The sequence below is a fragment of the Cucurbita pepo genome, chromosome LG20, assembly GCF_002806865.2.
Source record: "Cucurbita pepo subsp. pepo cultivar mu-cu-16 chromosome LG20, ASM280686v2, whole genome shotgun sequence".
NCBI classification, from domain to species: Eukaryota; Viridiplantae; Streptophyta; class Magnoliopsida; order Cucurbitales; family Cucurbitaceae; genus Cucurbita; species Cucurbita pepo.
The window spans coordinates 464,017-483,194 of record NC_036657.1 but is presented as its reverse complement, the minus strand read 5'-3'; the positions used below and the strand labels follow the sequence as shown (position 1 = coordinate 483,194).

Below are 19,178 nucleotides of genomic sequence, written 5' to 3'. Positions count from 1 at the left end.
ATGGGAGTCCAACATATGTTCTTACCATTTCTCTTCCTTTTTTTCCTTTAAACCTCGGTCTGTCGAAGAAAAACGAACAATCCAGCCTAACAATCTGTATCGGTCCCTCCATTCGAAGGATGGCCGACTAACTTTCATCAACCTCTGCTATGGAATTCGATTGACAATTGTTCGAACAATAGAATTGTAGAGCTGGATCTTTTTTAACTCTTTGTAGAACAGAAACTACAGTTTAAGAACCTTTTTATAAACCTAAGAAGGTGAAAGAATATGATACACAAAAAGAAAAGAAAAGAAGAAAAAAGATCAAGCCAAGAGCCAGAAGTTCTTGTGACGTTTGGTCGTGATCAAATATCCTCCAATCTTTTTGCTCTTCTTCCTCACTGCAATGGTCATGCAAGATGAGTTCTGAATGCAATACTCCGCCGTTGCTCGACAAGTCTTCTTCTTCCTTCTCCTTCGATAGCGTCCTGTCGCCCATCTTTTCAATAGACGCCGAAGAATTGGCCTCTTTCTTTGACCAAGTACCAAAAGAGAGAGTTTATGCTTCCTTGCTTCTTCCACAATTATTGGACCTCTTTCTTTCCCTTCTAGTAATGCCATCTCTACGTGCACCTACTCAAGCAATTGAGTTGTACACATTTAGATACGTATTGGTATGCATATGTCTATAAGCATAGTATGAACATGAAGTTACCTCAGGCCTTCTCTTTAAGCACATGTTTCTCATAGAAAACAGAAGCTTATAGGCCTCCTTTGTGGAATTCACCTTATTCCCGAACTCAAAACCTGCAAAAAGAAGAAACAAAAACAATCACTTCCATGTTCCATCTCAACCCAGAAACACAAATCTCTGAAATTCTCACCTTGAGGCTTCAAACTCTTAAGAACATGAACAAGAACAATGGTGTCATGGCTCCGAACAGCATGAGAGAGTGTCCATTCCAGAGCCCCTTCAGCCTCAACGCTCCAATCCACAACCACCATTACTCTGTTTCCATTTGCAGACGAACCTTTGGAGCTATCTGAGCTGAACTCTTCTTCCCCACTAACAACACTCCCCAAAAGCTCCTTCTTTTGGACATTTTCCACAGAATCTGATATGGGTTTTTTGCGTTGTGGCCTAGAACAAACCCAGAAACAAGCCATGAAAACAGAGACCAAACAAACTTCAGCTCCCTCTAAAACTCAAAACCCACCATTTTTCTCCACCCATATAAACAGCTTGAACATAAATCCAAAAAAAAGAATGGTGGATAGGGACAGCAATGCATTGACTTTAATAGTGTGGAATTTGGAACCCAAAACTCGATGCATTAAAGATTCAGTTGTTTTGTTGTTTGAATGTCAAATGACGGTAGGGCTGTTCCAAGCCAGCTTAGACGTGCAGAACATAAATTTTTGGTAGCTAAGTCTTCAGAAATGGCTGCCACATTCATTATTCATTAATTTTTGCTTCCCTTTTCATATGATTGGAAATATGAATTGTTTGAATTATTTCACACGAGGCCTCCTCTCTTTTTCCGGTCGTCTTCTTGTCCGAGTGATTGACTCATCCACCTAACACTCTGCTCTTTCCAATGGCGTTGAACAAGCAATTATTTGTTCATATTCAATCTCTTCATTTCATCAATTATGTTAAGTTTTGGTTCTAAATTTAAATATACAATCATTTTTACATTTAATTTGCTCTTAATTAAATATGAAAGAATATTACTAAATAAATATTGAAGTAATTATGTTATTTGAACCATATAAAAAAATTTAGACAAATTTGTAGAACTGTAATGGCAATATTAAATGATGTAAGGGGTTCATTAAATTTCGATTTAATTATTGTTGTCTGTTGAGTCACCCACCGACAATATTAATTCTGTTTTTAATGTAGTTTCATAATATAAAATTATTTGTACCTTCATTTTTAAGAAATGTTTCCACACCGAATGCTTTGTTCCATGATCTCGCAATCCACCTCCCTTGAGGGCTTAACGTTCTTTTTGGCACGCTGTCTAGTGTTTGACTCTAATACCATTTGTAACAACTCAAACTCACCGCTAACAGATTGTCCGTTTACAGAGGGAATCAAAGCATTTCTTATAATAAGAGTGTGAAAACCTCTTCTAACATACACGTTTTAAAATCGTGGAGACTGACATTGATACGTAACGAACTAAAACGGAAAATATCTACTAACGGTGGGTGTATCATTCATTACACATACATATAATAATATAGTAATGTTGTGAAATAGAAAATGAAAGAAGAGGGAGAGATATTGGTAAATTAGAGTACTGACGTTAGTTAGTGGCTGCCATTTACACAACTATATACAATCATATGTCACTGTGTGGCTTATTCTATAAAAAGGTCTCATTTTGGAACCCACAAGCCTGCCATGCTTCTTAGCTCATTATACCCTTTTCTGAAAATTACTTACTAAAAAAGCTACAACTTCCACAAACATCCATTATCCAAAAGGGTTCATACAGCAAAAGAATTAGGTAGTGGTATATGATTTTAGTTACCAAGGTGGTGGCCGAGCATCCAGGGCGGCAGGAGGGTGCCGGACCTGTCGTGGTTGGCGGCGGATTCTTCGTGTCCGGTGGCGTGTGTTGGGTAAGGACAACTACAAGTAAACAAACCCAGTTGATGTTAACTCCTAATCTAAATCAATGTAATGTTTGTAATTAGGATACTAACGGCATGTCAAGAGATTGGAATGGCTGAGGAAGAAGAAGTGGAGAAGGTTCAATGGCATGGCTATGCTGGTGGTGGTGCTGCTCCATTTGTGGATTTTGAGCTTGTGCTTTCTCCTTCTCCCTTATCTATTGTTTTAGAGTAAAAGAAAGCAAATAAATTAAGTAAGGACATTATGGTGTGCGTGTGTGCGTGTGTGTGTGTGTGTGCATGCATGAAGGTAAGAAGAAGAAGAAGAAGAAGAAGAAGAAGAGAGTTACCTTCTTGGCTAACATGTTGTTTTGGTCCTGAAGCGCCTTGTCCTGATCAAACATGCCAACATAATGAAATTGTTGTTATTGTTCTTGTTGTTACAGATCCAAATTCATATTGTTACATAAATTCCACCATCAATGTTATTCCATATATGTCTATCAGATTAATCCAAGTAAAGAGATTTAAGGGTGTGTTTGTGACTGCTAGAGATGCCCATGGGACAATGCTATCTTGTTTTCCTTCTTGTTCATTTTTCAAAAAAATAATTTCTATTTAATACAATGTTCTACTAACAAAATTAAAAAGAAAATAACCTCGACCATGTTTAGCTATTAGGGAGAGATCTTTACCTGTTCCGTTCACTCCTCATTTTTCGCCCCTTTTGAGAGGGCGTCTTGCAAGTTAAATGGACATCTCTACTCTTGTCACGTTTAAAATCATTTTAAAACCTATCTTCAACTAAAATTTTATAAGATTACAATTGTACTAAGTTTCGTGACGATCAAATATTATAGAGTTAAATGGTTGTTTGGTGGGATTAGTTGAACAAGTTTATAGTAGAATCATTAAGCATTTTTGGAGATGTGAAGGCAACAAAAAGAAGGTTACCTTTTTCTGAAGATCTGAAATGGATTCATGCATGAGTTGGTTCTGTAGAAGAAAAGGTTATGGAGATGAAGTGTGTATAACAATGATGAACAATAATCCAATCTAACATAATCATCATATCCATACCTTCCTGGCTCTTACATGCTTGAGTGCAGAATCAAGTTGTTGCTCAATATTTTGAAGCTCTTTTAGGCTCAAGGACTCAAGATCTTCCCCCATGAAATGCCTGCAAATCCCAACCAACTTTACACCATTCCCACAAGAAGAAGAAGAAGAGGAAGAAGAAGAAGAAGAAGAAGAAGCTAAGTTTTACCTGTGGTTCTTCTGAAGAACCTCTATTCTGGCTTTAAGCTTCGCATATTCAAGAGTCCAATTTCCCTAAACACACAAACTTTTTCATTATAATCACCACCAACTCGATGGGACGAGACGGGTTAGGTTGGGTTGAGTTTGGTACGTACGTTTGATTGGCTATCATTTGCAACAAGCCGCCTCTCCGCGTACGAGTACCTCTCATAACGCTCAAGGATCTTCTCCATGCTGCTCATGAAAGCTACACTCATTCATTATACACACAATAATAATGCCAATCCAATATCAACACTCCATTCGTCCATGTTTTACATAAATTCCAATCAGTTATTGATAGTAAACTAATATAATTCAATCTCTCTTTTTCTCAAACAAATGAATGAATAAATAAATAACTTAATTTCTTTATTAAAGTGCTTTTGGCATTTTCTTTGCTTTAAATAAAATCATATTTAACCCTTTCTTTTTCTTGTTTTTTTAGCGCCTATAACTCAAGGTTAAGAGACGGTGGCTTTCTATCTCAAAAGTCGAAAGTTTGAATCCCTACTCCATATTGGAACTACAAAAATAAAGTATGATAATGTCGAGAAAAATACAAATATTTATGAGGGATTGAAATGGTGGATTAAATAGTAAATTCGTAGAGTAATTCAAGTTCATCCAGTTAGTTAATGCAACAAGAAGGGGAGGGAACAAAAGGGTTGTTCTTCATTTGTTCAATAATCAACACTAAAAAAGAGAAATCTAATATGGGTCCAATCATTTTGGGTTATGGTCATAAGTACTGAAAAGCTAGAAAAAAACAGGAAAAGGACAATGTAGTGATTGGAGCATAATAATACTGAAAAACCAAAATAATAATGATAATGGAATTTGGGAGCTGGGTTTTGTTGATAAGCAGCAGCAGCAGCAGCAGCAGCAGCAGCAGAAGAAGAAGAAGAAGAAGAAACATGGGTGGTATTGATGAAGAGCAATGGAAGAACATACCAAGAGTCAGTGGAGTATTCAAACAGCTTGCCCTTGGTGGAGAAGACGATAAGAGCGACCTCAGCATCGCACAGAACTGAAATCTCATGAGCTTTCTTCAGCAAACCAGACCTTCTCTTGGAGAAGGTGACTTGCATATTAATCTTGTTCTCGATCCTCTTCAGCTGCACTCTTCCCCTCCCCATTCCCAATCCCTAAACCAAAACCAACACCAACACCAAAAATATGAAACTGATTCAAAACCAAAGGAATTCAACAACATGGGTGGTTTTGTAATACCACCTTGGTTTCCTCTAATTCGTTGTCGATTTCTCATTGGCTGATCCACTGTCTGTGACGTATCCTTTTGCCTGTCACCATCCCGCCTCTCTCTCTCTCTCTCTCTCTCTCTCTCTCTCTCTCTCTCTCTCTCTCTCTCTCTCTNTCTCTCTCTCTCAACCCTCCTCCGCCTTCTTTTTCTTTTTTCTTTTTCTCCCATTTATTTATTTTGGCATTTTATTTTTACTGTGGTTGGGTGTGTGGTGATGTAAAACAGTTAAATTACTGACAACAAATTACCCTTCGTTTTGGGTAACTTTATGAATCAATTCCAGTACTCTCCACTGCCTCCCATATCTCACTTATACAATTATTACCAAATTATATTTAATTTAATTTAATTTAAATTATCTCCCTTAATGTATTTTAGTAATTAAATTAGAATTTAAAGCTTTAATAATATTACTTAACTTTATTAATATATATAAAGTTAGTGGAGGAAATTTTGTCCCATGGCTTTTTATTTTTTTTATTTTTTTATTCTCTCTCTTCAATATTAGATAGAGATATTCTTTATAATATTAATGTCAAATATTCCAAATTATTTTCAAATTATTTTTCTAATTACTATAAAACAAAAACAGCATGAATTCCCATTTTAAATATTTTTTTTTTAATTTCCACTTTTCATATTTCTCTCTTATATTAAGTCCCCATAATTTTGAATATTTATGTATATTTAGTTACCTTTTCATTATTTTATATTTATTCTAATTTTCATTTTTATAAAAAAAAAAAATTATTTTTTTTAAGGAGTGGAGTGAGAATTCTCGACCATAATAACATTTCTCTAAAAAAAAAAATTCTAAAGGGATAATTCTCGATATAATTATTTAAAAAGATATTATAAAACATACGAATAAAAATAATAATATTCGATAAATAAAAATATTATGTAATGTCCTTTGCCCCTATTGAGCGCATGCTAAAAGAGCATCCCTAATCCTAACTTTATGAGATCCCACGTCGAATTGAGAGGAGAACGAAGTATTTTTTTTGTAAGGGTGTGGAAACTTCTTCCTAATAGACGTAAGAGAACAATATATGTTAGCGGTGGGTTTTGACTCTTACAACTTTGATCTCTATCCTTCATTTCGTTTAGCTAACGGAGAGAACTGAGATTTAGGGTGAGTTAAATAAACATTTCTACTCTCTTAAACTTTTTCGACAAAAAATACAAACTGAATTTATAAATGGACGGTACTGTATTAGCTCTATCCTTGAAACTACAGAAGCATCATCTTTAATACTCGAGCTAACTTCGAATACAGAACCAACCGAGTTGCAGTTTGAATCAAAACCCTAAAAAAAAAATGTCATGGAATTCAGAAACTACTAGACTTGATGCAATAGGTGCAAAAAATTAGTGGTTGCATTCACATGAATGGGGAGTTATTGGGTGTCTAAAAGAGGCAACTTTCCTACAAAGGGGTTGTTTTTTTTTCAAAGAGAAAATAGTGTTGAAATTGAAATTGCACATAATGGGGCAAAGGTGGCTTGTCTTCTCAACCCCACAATTGACCATTTGATTGCCCTAATTTGAATATCGAACACATTATTTTCGCTCGAATATTTCACAAAACGTGGTGCTATCTCTACCTCTTATACACACTTACCTCAAATCTACGTTACTCATTAAACACCATAAAATTTTGGTTACGATACTCAACACACCAAAAGTTCTCATCTTCTTATCCCAACACCAAATTTAACAGGTATCGATATGTAATACACTATTAATGATTGTTTTCAAATGTACTTTCTCGTCCACGTTTTCTAAAACATTTCTTGCAAACGGGTTGAAGATTCGAACATATGTCAATATGTCCTCAAAATCCAAATTTTTTTACTGGGTTAGAACAAGTGTCGTACAATCGCTGTCCGTGCTGTCGCAAGAATGCGATTGCGACAAGTGACGATATTTCGAAATATGAATGTTCTAGAACGATTTTATTTAATTTTACTTTTAGATATTAATTCTTTGCTTACTTCTCACCATGACAAGACATAGCAGCGATTAGCTTCTTCCGAACAAATTCCTTTCTTATTCTTTTGGATTGAAACCCTTTTATATTCCACAAATCTTTTATTTATTTATTTATTTTATTTTAAATCAATTAATTTAATAAATTAAGGTTTTGGGGTAAATATTTATTTAAGAAAAAAAAAAACAATACTTTTAGAGAGAGAGAGACTGCCCTTTCAACAAATTAATCTCTTTTTATTCATAATAAACAAACACATGGCCACGTCAGCAGAGTCGGTTGGAAAGCAGGTTTATGGGCCGTGAATGGGTTGGTAAAGAAGAAGCCCAACATGCCTAAATGGATGTCGGCCCAAATATGTAGTAAGCCCATCTCCTCTTTAAATTAAATTATTAATCGTCGACTAAAAGGTTAGAGATTTGAACTATTCGCTCCACATATGGTTGAAGGAGGATTCTGCGCGTGAATAATGACATAGAAGAGACACATCACAGAAAGGAAACTGCACCAATTAAGTCGTTTAGGAATGGTGACGTGTATGAGTTGATGAGATAGTGAAAGGGACGTAGGGTCGGAATAAATTTGTGTAGTTGGGATTGTTTCCCTACCATTCGTTCTCTAATCTTTCCTACGTCTATACATTTTTTTACGATACAATTTTCACTCATTCCTCTCTCTATAAAGTTTGGTTTGAAATTCTCCACTTCGAGAGTGACATCTCAAAGTGGAGTAGGTAGTGTATAGAGAGAGAGATACATAATTTAATTTAAAATGCGAGAGAAATGAACGTGTGATTGGGTGTAAGTAACTTTTCACTTTCAAGTTGATGTAAAATCATAATGGGGACGATATTTTTTTTATATATTTAAAATTCAAAACCTTTCTAAATCCATCATTTTCATTTCTGTCTTTTTATCAGTCCCTTAATTTTAAATCTTGAGCTTTTAGTTCATCATCTTTTCAACAATAACATCTCGATAGAAACCCTCTTTTATCTCCAATCATCACTGCAACATATCTCATTTTTACATAATAGAGTTATGATCGGTAAAAGTGGAGACGTGATTTACGATAAGGTAGTTTGTAATTTGTTTACGTGTGATAAAAGAAATGATTATTGAATGAGGAAGATGATGAGGATGATGATTTTGTTGGTTTAGAGGCATTAATTAGATTCCTAACTGCAAAAAAAGACATTGAATTATTAATTGAGGAAAAAAAAGAAAATAAATGGGGTTTAATGAAGCATATGGGGATGGCCCACCAGTGGTTGGATAAAAGACAAAAGCTTTTTGTATTGGGAAAGGTGGCTGGCACTTGAGTTGGACACCATGAGCCTTTGTTTCTCTTATGGATATCTATTATCACACACCATACCCTAACTCTCCAACAACAAAATGCCTAAAAATTCAATCTTTTCTCCATTTTTCATACTCTTATCTTTTCACTATACATATCTCACATTATAACCAAACTTGGGTTAATCAACGTTAGATGTTCCGTGTAGGGTTGAGCTTTTTCTTTGAGGCTTTCTCTCAAGGATTTAAAACGTATGTGTTAGAGAGAGGTTTTCACACTCTTATAGGAATGTTTCCTTCCCCTCTCCCATTGATGTGAGACTATCCTTCTTGAGGGTCCAACGTCCTCGCTACCGCATCGCCCAGTACTTGATTTTGATATCATTTGTAACAGTACAAGTTCACCATTAATAAATATTGTCCGTATTTAGCGTGCCTACTTCGGATCAAAATCATGAATGCAATCTAATCTCTTAGGGGAAAAGAAAAAATGGAAGCTTTAGATGAATCCACTAAAGGGGGAAACTTCCTGTTGGCCCTTTTTTCTAATGAAAGGATGTGACAAGTGACCCCCCACAAGATGGGTTTGTCAAAGATGAGAGGAGGATGATAATTGATGGAGCCCATTTCCCCAATAACAAGAAGCTGCCAAGTGCCATTTTGGATGTGAAACCATAGATGGAGATTCATTTGTGTTTGTTTTTAAAGTAGTGCCTGCTTTTCCTTTCACATCCATAAACACTCAAATTTCTATACTTTCACACACAAAAAGAACCAAATAATGCAATTTGATTCATCAAAACCCTTCACTTCACAAAAGGGGGTGTTTTTTTTGAATTCCATAATTCATTACCGGGTTTGGTTTTAATTAATGTCGATAATCACCTTTTTAATCACTCATCATTAGAACCAACGCTCTATCTCTTCACAATATTCCTTAAATTATTGGTTTGGTCAACTCTGTATGTACGCTTTCTGTAGCCTTCATTTTTCTTTTCAAAACCCTTTCTTTTAGTCTCTTTTTAATGAAGTATTGGCTTTTGCATCCGGTGATGTGTTGCACATGACTTGTAAAATGAATGAACAGTTCTTCAATTTTTTTCCAAAAGGTTGTTAGATCACGTGTCTCCAATAATTCCTTATTCCTATTACAGCTACATTTCTTATCCCTTTAAAATCTATATTCTTCTTAGTTTCGAAACGAGTTTGACAACATTCAAAAGGAAAATCGTCTATTATATAAGATTATTTATATTTGGAAACAACAACTTTATGGAGTAGAAAAATTGAAACTTTAGAAAAAGGAAAACATCAACGTCAAAACTAAACACAATAAACTAACTACAAGACACATGTACTAAAATAATGGAGTATAGTGACAAACGTATAGTACAAATAATTAAGATATTGAAACGCTACCTATAAATTATTCTCTTTCGCTATAGTATTTGTTCGGAGAGATGTGGCAACAACATCACCATAAGTAAATTTTCACTGGTGAGGATGAAAAAAAATGATCCAACAAGTTTAAAACTTTAAATTAACTAAATATTGGTTGGAGAATATGATACACAAAATTGCATAGTTTTGAGAGGATTAGAACTAATCCTTTCATGGATTTTGGCAAGTTTCAAATGCACTTTTTAATATTTTGTTTTCCTTTTTTTTGAACTTTATGTTGTGCAAATCCGATGTCAGTATATTACCATTGATTTTGTTCGGTCTTTAAAGCAGGTCTCATCCATTTGCAAACCCGCAGTTTTCTCTCTGCGTCTCTCCGATCATTGGGAGCAATTGAAGCTTCATTTATTCAGGTTATTTGCTTGTTTTTCAGGCTCCCATTTCAATCTCTTTACTGTAGTTGCTCTAGCTGAGCATTCTTGTTTGTCTCTTGAGCTCTTCCATTCACGTGAAATTCAGACATTCTTTTGTCGTCTTGTGCATTTCAGTTGTCTGTATTTGGATTCTCTAAGATGGGTTTCTCTTTTGAACCCAACTGATTGATTGTTTCAAACCGATGGTTGCTTGGGGAAGATAATTTCTGGACTTTCTTTCTATTTATGCTTAGTGGGGTGGAGGGGTTAGCTTCTGGGGATTATGCGGATTGCTTTGATGATACCTCTTATTGTACCAAGATTTTGTTTGTGAATCATGATTTGGAGCTGTTGGGGTTGAGGAAGTTTCCAAGAACAAGGATAGAGATTTGGGTGTAACCTCACAAGCTTTGATCTTGCAGTATAATGGAGTCATGGAACTATGGTTCTCAAGGGAAGGGATTCGTGTCTGATGAGATGAATTCATCCACTAATTCACCTCTGAGAAGTAAATATTCGTTGTTGGGTTGGGAATTCAAGAACCCATGTAGTTTTGTGGAGAATCAGAGCTTTGGGGAGCTGGAATTTCCCCAAATGCTTGGCAAGCAATTAGCTGATGAGTCTGTCAGCCATGTCCTGAATACCAAAATTGAAGAGGAGTCCACTTCTAAGCTCTCTGGCTCCATTGTAGACTCCAACAATCGGGATTCATCTCTTATTGATTTGAAGCTTGGCAGATTTATTGATCAAGGGGATGCTCATTGTTCCAAATACTCCAAGAGAGCTGCAATTTCATCTTCCACTGAATCATCAACTTCTCAGAAGAGAATGCGAAGTCAAGGAGTGAATTTCCAGGCTGCGTTTTGCCAAGTCTATGGCTGTAACAAGGATCTCACCTCCTCTAAAGAGTATCACAAGAGACATAAAGTTTGTGAGGTTCATTCAAAGACTGCCAAAGTTATTGTGAACGGCATAGAACAGAGATTTTGTCAGCAATGTAGCAGGTTAATTGGTTATATTTTCACTGATTACCCAGCTTGATTTGAGCACTATGATTAAGGACTTGGTTTTACCTGCAGGTTTCATTTGCTGGTTGAATTTGATGATGGTAAACGCAGCTGTCGTAAAAGGCTTGCAGGCCACAATGAACGCAGAAGAAAGCCTCAAGTCAGTTTTCACTCGGGAAGGGCTCAGAGATTGCTTCAGCCATATAATGGTATTATTTCTCTATGTTCATTGTAGATTAAAAGTATATGAAGAATTATGAACTATGAACTTTTTGAGAGTTGATCCCTTCCTTTTAGCCTTTCTTGTTAATCATTTCTGGAGAACCTTCTAATGATTTTTCCCCTGGGTTGAAGAAATTTTGATGGTTATTTGTTTATTACTTCATTTGGATCATCCAACCCAACAACCACATTTAAAGAAGTGAAAGTAAAGTGTTACAGCTGTTTATTTGAACTTTGTTGAGTGTTGTTTGGTACTTGGCAGATGAATTTTGCCATTTCTGTTGCCATGAGGGTGAACGTAATGGCATCTGATACTAGCACCTAGCAACATAATAGGACTTTATCCATATCAATCTCATACCTTACTGGGTTTGATAAGATCAAATTCAGAAAAAAGATGTCTTGGAAAACATGCATCCATTTGGTGTAAATAGTTGTGAAATCCCACGTTGGTTGGAGAGGGAAACGAAACATTTCTTACAAGGGCGTGGAAACCTCTCCCTAGTAGATGCATTTTAAAACTATGGGCAATACGTAACGGGCCAAAGCAAACAATATCTGTTAGCGGTGGGCTTGGGTTGTTGCAAATGGTATCAGAGCCAGACACCAGGCGGTGTGCTAGCGAGGACGCTAGGCCCCAGGGGGGAGGAGGGTGGATTGTGAGATCCCATATCGGTTGGAGAGGGGAACAAAGTATTCCTTATAAGGGTGTGGAAGCCTCTTCCTAGCAATGCGTTTTAAAATCGTGAGGCTGTCAGCGATACGTAACGGGCCAAAACGGACAATGTCTACTAGCAGTAGGTTTGGGCTGTTACAAATGGTATTAGAGACAGACACCAGGCGGTGTGCCAGCGAGGACGCTGGATCCCCAAGGGGGGTGGATTGTTAGATCCCACATTGGTTGGAGAGGGAACGAAACATTACTTATAAGGGTGTGAAAACCTCTCCCTAGCAGACGCGTTTTAAAATCGTGAGGCTGACAGCGATATGTAACAGGCCAAAGGAGACAATATTTGCTAGCAGTGGGTTTGAGCTGTTACAAACGGTATTAGAGCCAGACACCGGGCAGTGTGCCAGCGAGGACACTGGTCCTCAAAGGGGGTGGATTGTGAGATCCCACATCGGTTGGAGTGGGGAACGAAACATCCCTTGGTGTGGAAACCTCTCCTTAGAAGACACGTTTTAAAACCATGAGGTTGACGACAATACGTAACAGGCAAAAGCGGACAATATCCGTTAGTAGGGGGCTTGGACTGTTACAGTAACTATGTGGCAATATCTTAAATCTTTCCAGTAACATGACACGAGAGGTTCGAAGTCAAAGATTCCTGACAACCATCCATCCTGAACATGTGCTGCTTGATTGCCTAGCTGTTTTAATGTCTTCAACATCTAGTTAACGTGTTTCATCTATTTGTTTGGGGTAATCTATGTGTATCTTTGAATCTGATTATGCTGTTTTCAGTATCTTTTAAAATCTTCATTGATACCACTTTGTTAATATTCACAGTACTGGTTGAAAATTTCAGGTATTGGGGACAGCAGATTTCAGGAGAAAACTCCGACAGCAACTTCATTTATCTGCAAAGATATATTGTCTAGTGGTCTTTATTATCCAGAGAAGCTTGGAGACAATGATTGGTGTAAGCGTGTTCTAGTTGAGGCCAAGAATGACTATAATTCTATATCTGCAACTTCATTGAGCAACAGGCACTTGAATGTGAAATCTCCATTGCTTCCCTATGATTTTGAAGTACAGATTCCTCCTTTTCAAGAACATGGAACTAGTACAGCTCCTTCAGTAAACAACATGTTATGCGACACAACTTGCCAGTATTCCCATAATGTGGGAGGTCCTCATATTGATACAACACATCCTTTGTTCCACCACACTACCTTATCAAGCGAAGACTTTGGAGTTTATGATGCAGCATCAACCATCCAAGGACTTTCTGGAATCCCAGACTCTGGTTGTGCTCTCTCTCTTCTGTCATCTCAATCACAAACTGCATCGAACCATTCATCTATAGTTCACATTCCTCGTGCTTTCGTTATGTCCGAGAGTCCATCGAATTACAGCATGAGCGAACTCTCCGAAAAGCTCATGGGAGTGAGCTCACAGGCTTCTTCGACTGGGATTTCTAGTAAGTTTGCCTCGGGGATGAGTGAAGCTCAAATGGGTCCGATATTGACGTGTGATCGTAGTGATCGTACTGTCGCCTTTCAGATTCCTGATGGGGTTCTTCATAGATCGGGTTTGGCGAATTCCAAGGCTAATCTTTCGTATGAACACACTCCAACTATTGACTTACTACAACTTTCATCACAACTCCATCGAGTTGAACATCAAAGGCACTCCATGCAGGTACATAAATAAGAACATTATACTGACAGAATCAATGAGATCAATAAAGTTAGAGCTCAAATTAAAAGTAATCTAGAAAGTACTTGCTTTTCATGTTCTTAGCCAGACAAGAAAAGCGGTTGCATCACTATTAGTTGGAGAATGCTACAACATGTTCTATTTCTGGTATCATTGTATATCATGTGAAAGATTTTTTAATAGTTTCGACTGAAACCGAACACGTCTTCTGAAACAGGACTCGGCCTAGGAGACTTCGTGAAGGCTGTTGTGAAGTTGAAACTTGAACCTATTGGACCTATGTCAATGATACATTTTGTTAGCCAAGGAGAGAATAAATTGTTGTATAATCTTCCTATCTAGTACACCTCTAACCTTGTCTTCTTTCCTGATTCTGCTGCTGTTTCTATAATACCGATGCTTTCATTTTGAGACTAACTCGTCGAATCCCGAAAAATTTTCATTGTAAAATATAGTTCATATGGTTATTGTAGTCCTAAGAGACCTGCCCTTTGATTAAGATGCTACACTTGTGCTTAATGTCTCATTGCATATGCCTACAATAGAGGTTCTTGTCCCTAGAACTGCTTCCATTGCTTGGATAGTTTTTAAGGTAGATCAGTTCATTTTAACAACGAGGATTTGGATTTAGATGTAAATCATTAGTACTTTGTTTTAACAATCGAATATGAAACTTGAAGTTTACCCAAGATGAGAACGCAACAATCCCAGATCGAATAGATAGATAATGCTCATCAAATTATAGAAATCATATGAAATAAATCTTCTTTAACTGTGGCTAAGATCACTGATAAGTGAATCATAATACTACATTCTCAACCAATACTCTTAGCTTCCAAACAGATTCTAAGCCGGTAACATTGGAAGGTAGCTAACATCAGTAAAAATGTTCCGAGAAGTGTCGATAATCTGAATCGGATACATCTACTTCTAGGCACCATTAGGCAGATTGGCTGGCAGCTTTACTGCCTGATGGGTTCAGCTCATCCCATGCTTCAATCCAAGTGACCATGGCATCTGCAAGCTTGTCGAAGTATTCGTCGATGCCACCGAGTTTTGCTTTAACTTGCTTGGAGAGTTCGATGTAGCATTCCTGCACTGTGGTGCATTCTACTGGAAGTTTAACAGCTTGGAAAAATGGTATTAGTTCTTCTTGCCAATAGATTCCCTTGTATTCTTTCTTCAGGTTCACAAATGGGTTGCTTGCTTTGCTGTGCCAAATGTAGGGCAATCCCGTCTTCACTCCGAACCCTAGATGGTCGCATATAACCTAGTACACAAGATTCAAAAACGATCAGCTTCGATCGAGGTATTGCAGAATGAATCATCTGGTCATGGAATGACAATGTACCTTCATGCACCAGCCAGCCCACATATCGTCGTAGCGTCCAATTGGCTGACCATCACCCATGAGACCAAAGTACATCGCTGGACCGATCAGCTCACGGTCAAATGCCAGATTCATACCACACATGGGGAAGAGGGTTGACTTTGGAATGGTCAAGACTGCATCTACATATCTATGGTATAGCTAAACAATCAGCTTATGATAATTGACCAGCCAAGAAAATGCTAGTCTACATATCTATGGTATAGCTAAACAATCAGCTTATGATAATTGACCAGCCAAGAAAATGCTAAAATGTAGTGTAAATCTAGAAGTTTATACCTTGTATTTCTCTCGAGAGGCTTCACGAGCTGGGTGGGTGCATCATAATCCGGGATGTTGAGCCACAGGCCATGAGACACTGCGGTTGGGACACCTTCCCGGAGACTAAATGGATATCCACGGACGAAGTCAGCACCCTCACGGTATGGGTCGTACAAGGTATTGAAGAAGTGCGGTGTAGCTGGGGTCAGAAGGTTCTTGATATGCTGCTCAAGTGCATTGATGTTCTTGCCTGATGGGTCCTTTGCAACCTGCAAGATCAAAACCAAGAACAATCCTCAGATCCAAATGGAACGATCTCATCATTCATACCCACATAGAACTAAGAAATCTACATGGATCCACAAAGTTGGACCTTGTAGATCATGGATCAGAAAGCTGAACTAACAGAATCTTAGCTCTAGCAATCCGAGTTCACTTGCTTGACTTAATTATGCAGCAAATCCGTGAGTTTAGTCAACTACATTAAGAAATCTAAATTGATTTGTGAACTTGGGTGAGCTTCCCGGACAGATCTATAACTAAGCAGAGAGTTCATAAATCCAATAATCTAAAACTCAACAATATCACTAAAACAGGGGAAGGCAAGGTCAAGATTACCAGAACTAGCTATGAAAAACACCTCAAATTCGACTATTCAAATCTCAAAACAGACAAGATCCAAAATCCAGAACAGGGGAAAGGGAGGAGAGAGGAAACTCACGAAACAGTCATCATCAATGGTATAGATATACTTCTTCTTGGAGACCATGTAGCCAAAGCAGCGGCAGGCAGAATCCTTGAAGGAAATGCAAGAGGCTTTAGGACCCAGAATCCGATTGATGTCGTTGCGATTGTAGAGCTCGTAATCGAAACCCTGGGGGACGTTAATGACCTTAGAGGGGTCACCGTCCTGAACAATGATGAGATGGTAAGGCTGGAAAAAGGGCCTCCACATCTCCAGAAAATCAAGGTTTCGGATGGTGGGTATCACTATATCGAGCTCATCTTTCAGCAGGGGCACCGGAGAAACTTTCGAATCCGCCATTTTCAAGTCGAGAGAGATGAAATCAAATTGTGGGTTTTGAAGTTCGAGCTTGAAATGCAATGAGATTTGGAGAAGGGTTTATATAGTTGAACAGAAGACGTCCAAAACACACTGAATTACAGAGATGAGAGACTCCCAAGCCGTAGAATATTCCGCCCTCCACTATTCAAGTAAACGCATCTTCCTTTCCCATCCGTTTTCTATACGTTAGAACCCTAATCTCATTCAAAGTTTCAAGCTTTAAATTTAGTTCGCTCAATCAATTAAAAAATATATTTATTTTTTTTATAAAAAAAAGTTCAACTTTTGAACTAAAAAAAATTATTATCGTTTTGAAACTTATTGATTATATGCAAATCATGTTTTTAATCGTTTTAAAACAAGATACTTAAATTGTTCATATGAGACGAAAAATTATCAGTTATATTGAAATGTTAATTGTGTTACGTGGACAAACCTCACTCGACTATATAAAAATTTTTTTAGTTTAATGTTCGTAAAATAAGTGTTGAAAACAATTTAATGTTTCAAAAGTATATATTAAAATGAATAAAAATTAAAATGATAGGGATATAGGCAAATATTTTGTAAATTGGGATTCGAAATAATAAAACAATATTTATTGAAATGTAACATTAAAAGGAAATTATGTTTGTCGGTGAAAATATATTAGGACACGTGGCAGAAAGCTAAAAGCCAGCGTGGATTACGGCATTAATTTTGGGGTACGAAGGTGACGTGTCAGGCAAAGTTTTGTTAGGTGGTGGGCGACCGTCCAGAATGGACTCCTTCAAAGCCGCCGGTGGCGAAGTTATGAGGGCATCTGCCGTACGACGTGAAAATAGTCTTGACAGAAATAATAAATGCGACTAAGTCTTCAATATGTAGTCGTACACGTGGCGCACGGACGTTGCGTGTATCTGACATTTCTGTCGTGTAATAAAACTCCCGAATCCTTAACGACGTCGTTTTCTCGAGCATGAGCCTTTGACCGACATTTAAATAGTATTCTTTTTTTTTTTAAAGTAAAATGTTTGAAAAATTCAAATATTTAAATGTAATAAGGTAAAAAGGTTGAGAGGGAGTTCAAAATTTAAACCAAAGAAAAAATAAAGTGAGTGACTTTTTCCATTTTTAAGTTAAAGGAGGAGACAAAAAAAAAAAAAAAAAAAACANGCCAAAATTTAGGCAACGAATGTGACGAATGTGACGTTTTTTCTCGTTCATAAAGAATGTTATTGATATACCAAATTTATCGGTCAAATGTATATTTATGCATTTGTTATTCTTAGTATACTTTTAAATTTGAATTGTTATTTATTTGTATTTAAATATTATTTTACCAATATATTGTCATCCATTTATAACTCTCTATTCATGATGTTGGTTACAATTTTAAATTAGAGTAGTTTAGAGATTGATGATAACGCGTTATTATAAATTAGTAAACATAAAAGACGAAGGTCTAAAAAACAAAAGGCACTTTCACCGTTGGTGAATTGACAAAAGCTCATGCGTAACTTAAATGTATAATTAAAAAATGAACTTCAACGGAACTAAATATGTCTGATTCACTTTCAAACGCTCCTAATGCCAATCCTATGACATTCTCTAAATTGTATAGAAACTATTTGTCTTCTTGGGTACTCGTTTTAAATACAATTTTGTAATAACATTTGCATACTAATAGTATATAGAGATGTTCATTCAACTCATAGGGACTCGCCCTGAATCAAGAATGAGGGAGGGAGTGGAGAATATTTTTCCCCATTAAATAAATGGATCGGAGACGATATTATATATATATTTTTTTTTCATAATTTAGTATTGCAATAAATAACTATACATCCGGCATTTGAGCATTATGTGGTTGGATATAAGACGGTCTTCTTCAATTTGACAATGACATAATGTGTTTTGTTATATAGCTTCTTCCAAATGGAGCTTATACAATTTTCTTCCCTCTATCTGAGAGCTATCAGCATTTGGCAATGCTTTGAAATGGTTCAACCATTTAATATCAATAGACCTGGGGGCTTGTCATGTAGTTTTGTTCTTCTGTCTTTCCGATTTTTAGACCGGTTGATCGAGAACATATGTAACTATCCACATATACCGCTAGTAGATATTATTCCCATTGATTCGTTACATATTGCCGTTAATCTCATGGTTTAGAAACGTGTCTACTACGGAGAGATTTTCACACTTTTATAAGGAATGGAGAGTGTTGGTTGACTCTCTTCCTTTCAGTTTGTGTTTCTTTGAAGAGTTAAGAACGGTCTGATACTTCTTATGTGCAAGTCAGCAACGTAGCTGCTGAGAGGTGCAATATATAAGGCCTGGTTTTGAGGCTGTGGATCATCATATAATTCCACCCAGTTTCTTTTCTATGTGAATCAAGTCTCTTCCAAGTTAGGAAAATGATTTCAGACCAACACAAATTCTTGACTGTCAGTTTCTTTTTAGCTATGATTTGTGTGGCAGGTAACCAACAGTGTAATGGAACTCTGTTTTCCTCTGTTCCAACTTGTTTCATGCTCATCTTTTCTTTGTTTTTCTAGCGGCATACGACTCGCTCGACCCGAATGGAAACGT

At 36.9% G+C, this 19,178-nt stretch overlaps 4 protein-coding genes across 5 annotated transcripts; 1 reads left to right on the top strand and 3 right to left on the bottom strand.

Annotated features, from left to right (window-relative positions):
- Positions 1-177: 177 nt before the first annotated feature.
- On the bottom strand, positions 178-1,259 carry LOC111783631. Its single transcript, XM_023664549.1, has 3 exons — positions 867-1,259; positions 698-789; positions 178-615 (listed from the first exon to the last, which is right to left on the bottom strand). Exons 1-3 carry the CDS (start codon positions 1,147-1,149, stop codon positions 307-309), a joined length of 684 nt encoding a protein of 227 aa, XP_023520317.1. The 5' UTR covers positions 1,150-1,259; the 3' UTR covers positions 178-306.
- Positions 1,260-2,260: 1,001 nt separating this feature from the next.
- On the bottom strand, positions 2,261-5,261 carry LOC111782520 (truncated transcription factor CAULIFLOWER A-like). The gene is made up of 9 exons (XM_023663283.1): positions 5,143-5,261; positions 4,861-5,054; positions 4,023-4,101; positions 3,875-3,939; positions 3,688-3,787; positions 3,562-3,603; positions 2,958-2,999; positions 2,701-2,825; positions 2,261-2,626 (listed from the first exon to the last, which is right to left on the bottom strand). Exons 2-9 carry the CDS (start codon positions 5,043-5,045, stop codon positions 2,518-2,520), a joined length of 747 nt encoding a protein of 248 aa, XP_023519051.1. The 5' UTR covers positions 5,046-5,054; positions 5,143-5,261; the 3' UTR covers positions 2,261-2,517.
- A 4,689-nt stretch (positions 5,262-9,950) lies between these two features.
- On the top strand, positions 9,951-14,413 carry LOC111782516 (squamosa promoter-binding-like protein 6). 2 transcript variants are annotated; one of them, XM_023663279.1, is made up of 5 exons: positions 9,951-10,275; positions 10,411-11,279; positions 11,355-11,491; positions 13,034-13,869; positions 14,105-14,413. In XM_023663279.1, the coding sequence occupies exons 2-5, from the start codon at positions 10,702-10,704 to the stop codon at positions 14,114-14,116; spliced, it is 1,563 nt and encodes a 520-aa protein (XP_023519047.1). In that variant the 5' UTR covers positions 9,951-10,275; positions 10,411-10,701; the 3' UTR covers positions 14,117-14,413. The 2 variants fall into 2 exon arrangements, with proteins under 2 accessions (XP_023519047.1, XP_023519046.1); XM_023663278.1 differs by having other exon boundaries at positions 9,951-11,279.
- A 182-nt stretch (positions 14,414-14,595) lies between these two features.
- On the bottom strand, positions 14,596-16,768 carry LOC111782519 (probable UDP-arabinopyranose mutase 2). The gene is made up of 4 exons (XM_023663282.1): positions 16,260-16,768; positions 15,557-15,807; positions 15,239-15,407; positions 14,596-15,157 (listed from the first exon to the last, which is right to left on the bottom strand). Exons 1-4 carry the CDS (start codon positions 16,581-16,583, stop codon positions 14,828-14,830), a joined length of 1,074 nt encoding a protein of 357 aa, XP_023519050.1. The 5' UTR covers positions 16,584-16,768; the 3' UTR covers positions 14,596-14,827.
- Between the last annotated feature and the right edge of the window lie 2,410 nt (positions 16,769-19,178).

What these genes read in the sequence shown, in the direction of transcription:
- LOC111783631 (XM_023664549.1), bottom strand. Translation starts at nt 1,149, where the DNA reads ATGGCTTGTTTCTGGGTTTGTTCTAGGCCACAACGCAAAAAACCCATA. An exon ending in TAAGAGTTTGAAGCCTCAAG is followed by an intron (nt 790 to 866) that starts GTGAGAATTTCA and finishes TTCTTTTTGCAG; the next exon opens with GTTTTGAGTTCGGGAATAAG. An exon ending in GCTTAAAGAGAAGGCCTGAG is followed by an intron (nt 616 to 697) that starts GTAACTTCATGT and finishes TTGCTTGAGTAG; the next exon opens with GTGCACGTAGAGATGGCATT.
- LOC111782520 (XM_023663283.1), bottom strand. Translation starts at nt 5,045, where the DNA reads ATGGGGAGGGGAAGAGTGCAGCTGAAGAGGATCGAGAACAAGATTAAT. An exon ending in AGCATGTAAGAGCCAGGAAG is followed by an intron (nt 3,604 to 3,687) that starts GTATGGATATGA and finishes TTTCTTCTACAG; the next exon opens with AACCAACTCATGCATGAATC. An exon ending in TTTCAGATCTTCAGAAAAAG is followed by an intron (nt 3,000 to 3,561) that starts GTAACCTTCTTT and finishes ATGTTTGATCAG; the next exon opens with GACAAGGCGCTTCAGGACCA.
- LOC111782516 (XM_023663279.1), top strand. Translation starts at nt 10,702, where the DNA reads ATGGAGTCATGGAACTATGGTTCTCAAGGGAAGGGATTCGTGTCTGAT. An exon ending in TTTTGTCAGCAATGTAGCAG is followed by an intron (nt 11,280 to 11,354) that starts GTTAATTGGTTA and finishes TTTTACCTGCAG; the next exon opens with GTTTCATTTGCTGGTTGAAT. An exon ending in ATTGCTTCAGCCATATAATG is followed by an intron (nt 11,492 to 13,033) that starts GTATTATTTCTC and finishes TGAAAATTTCAG; the next exon opens with GTATTGGGGACAGCAGATTT.
- LOC111782519 (XM_023663282.1), bottom strand. Translation starts at nt 16,583, where the DNA reads ATGGCGGATTCGAAAGTTTCTCCGGTGCCCCTGCTGAAAGATGAGCTC. An exon ending in CCATTGATGATGACTGTTTC is followed by an intron (nt 15,808 to 16,259) that starts GTGAGTTTCCTC and finishes TTGATCTTGCAG; the next exon opens with GTTGCAAAGGACCCATCAGG. An exon ending in CCTCTCGAGAGAAATACAAG is followed by an intron (nt 15,408 to 15,556) that starts GTATAAACTTCT and finishes GCTATACCATAG; the next exon opens with ATATGTAGATGCAGTCTTGA.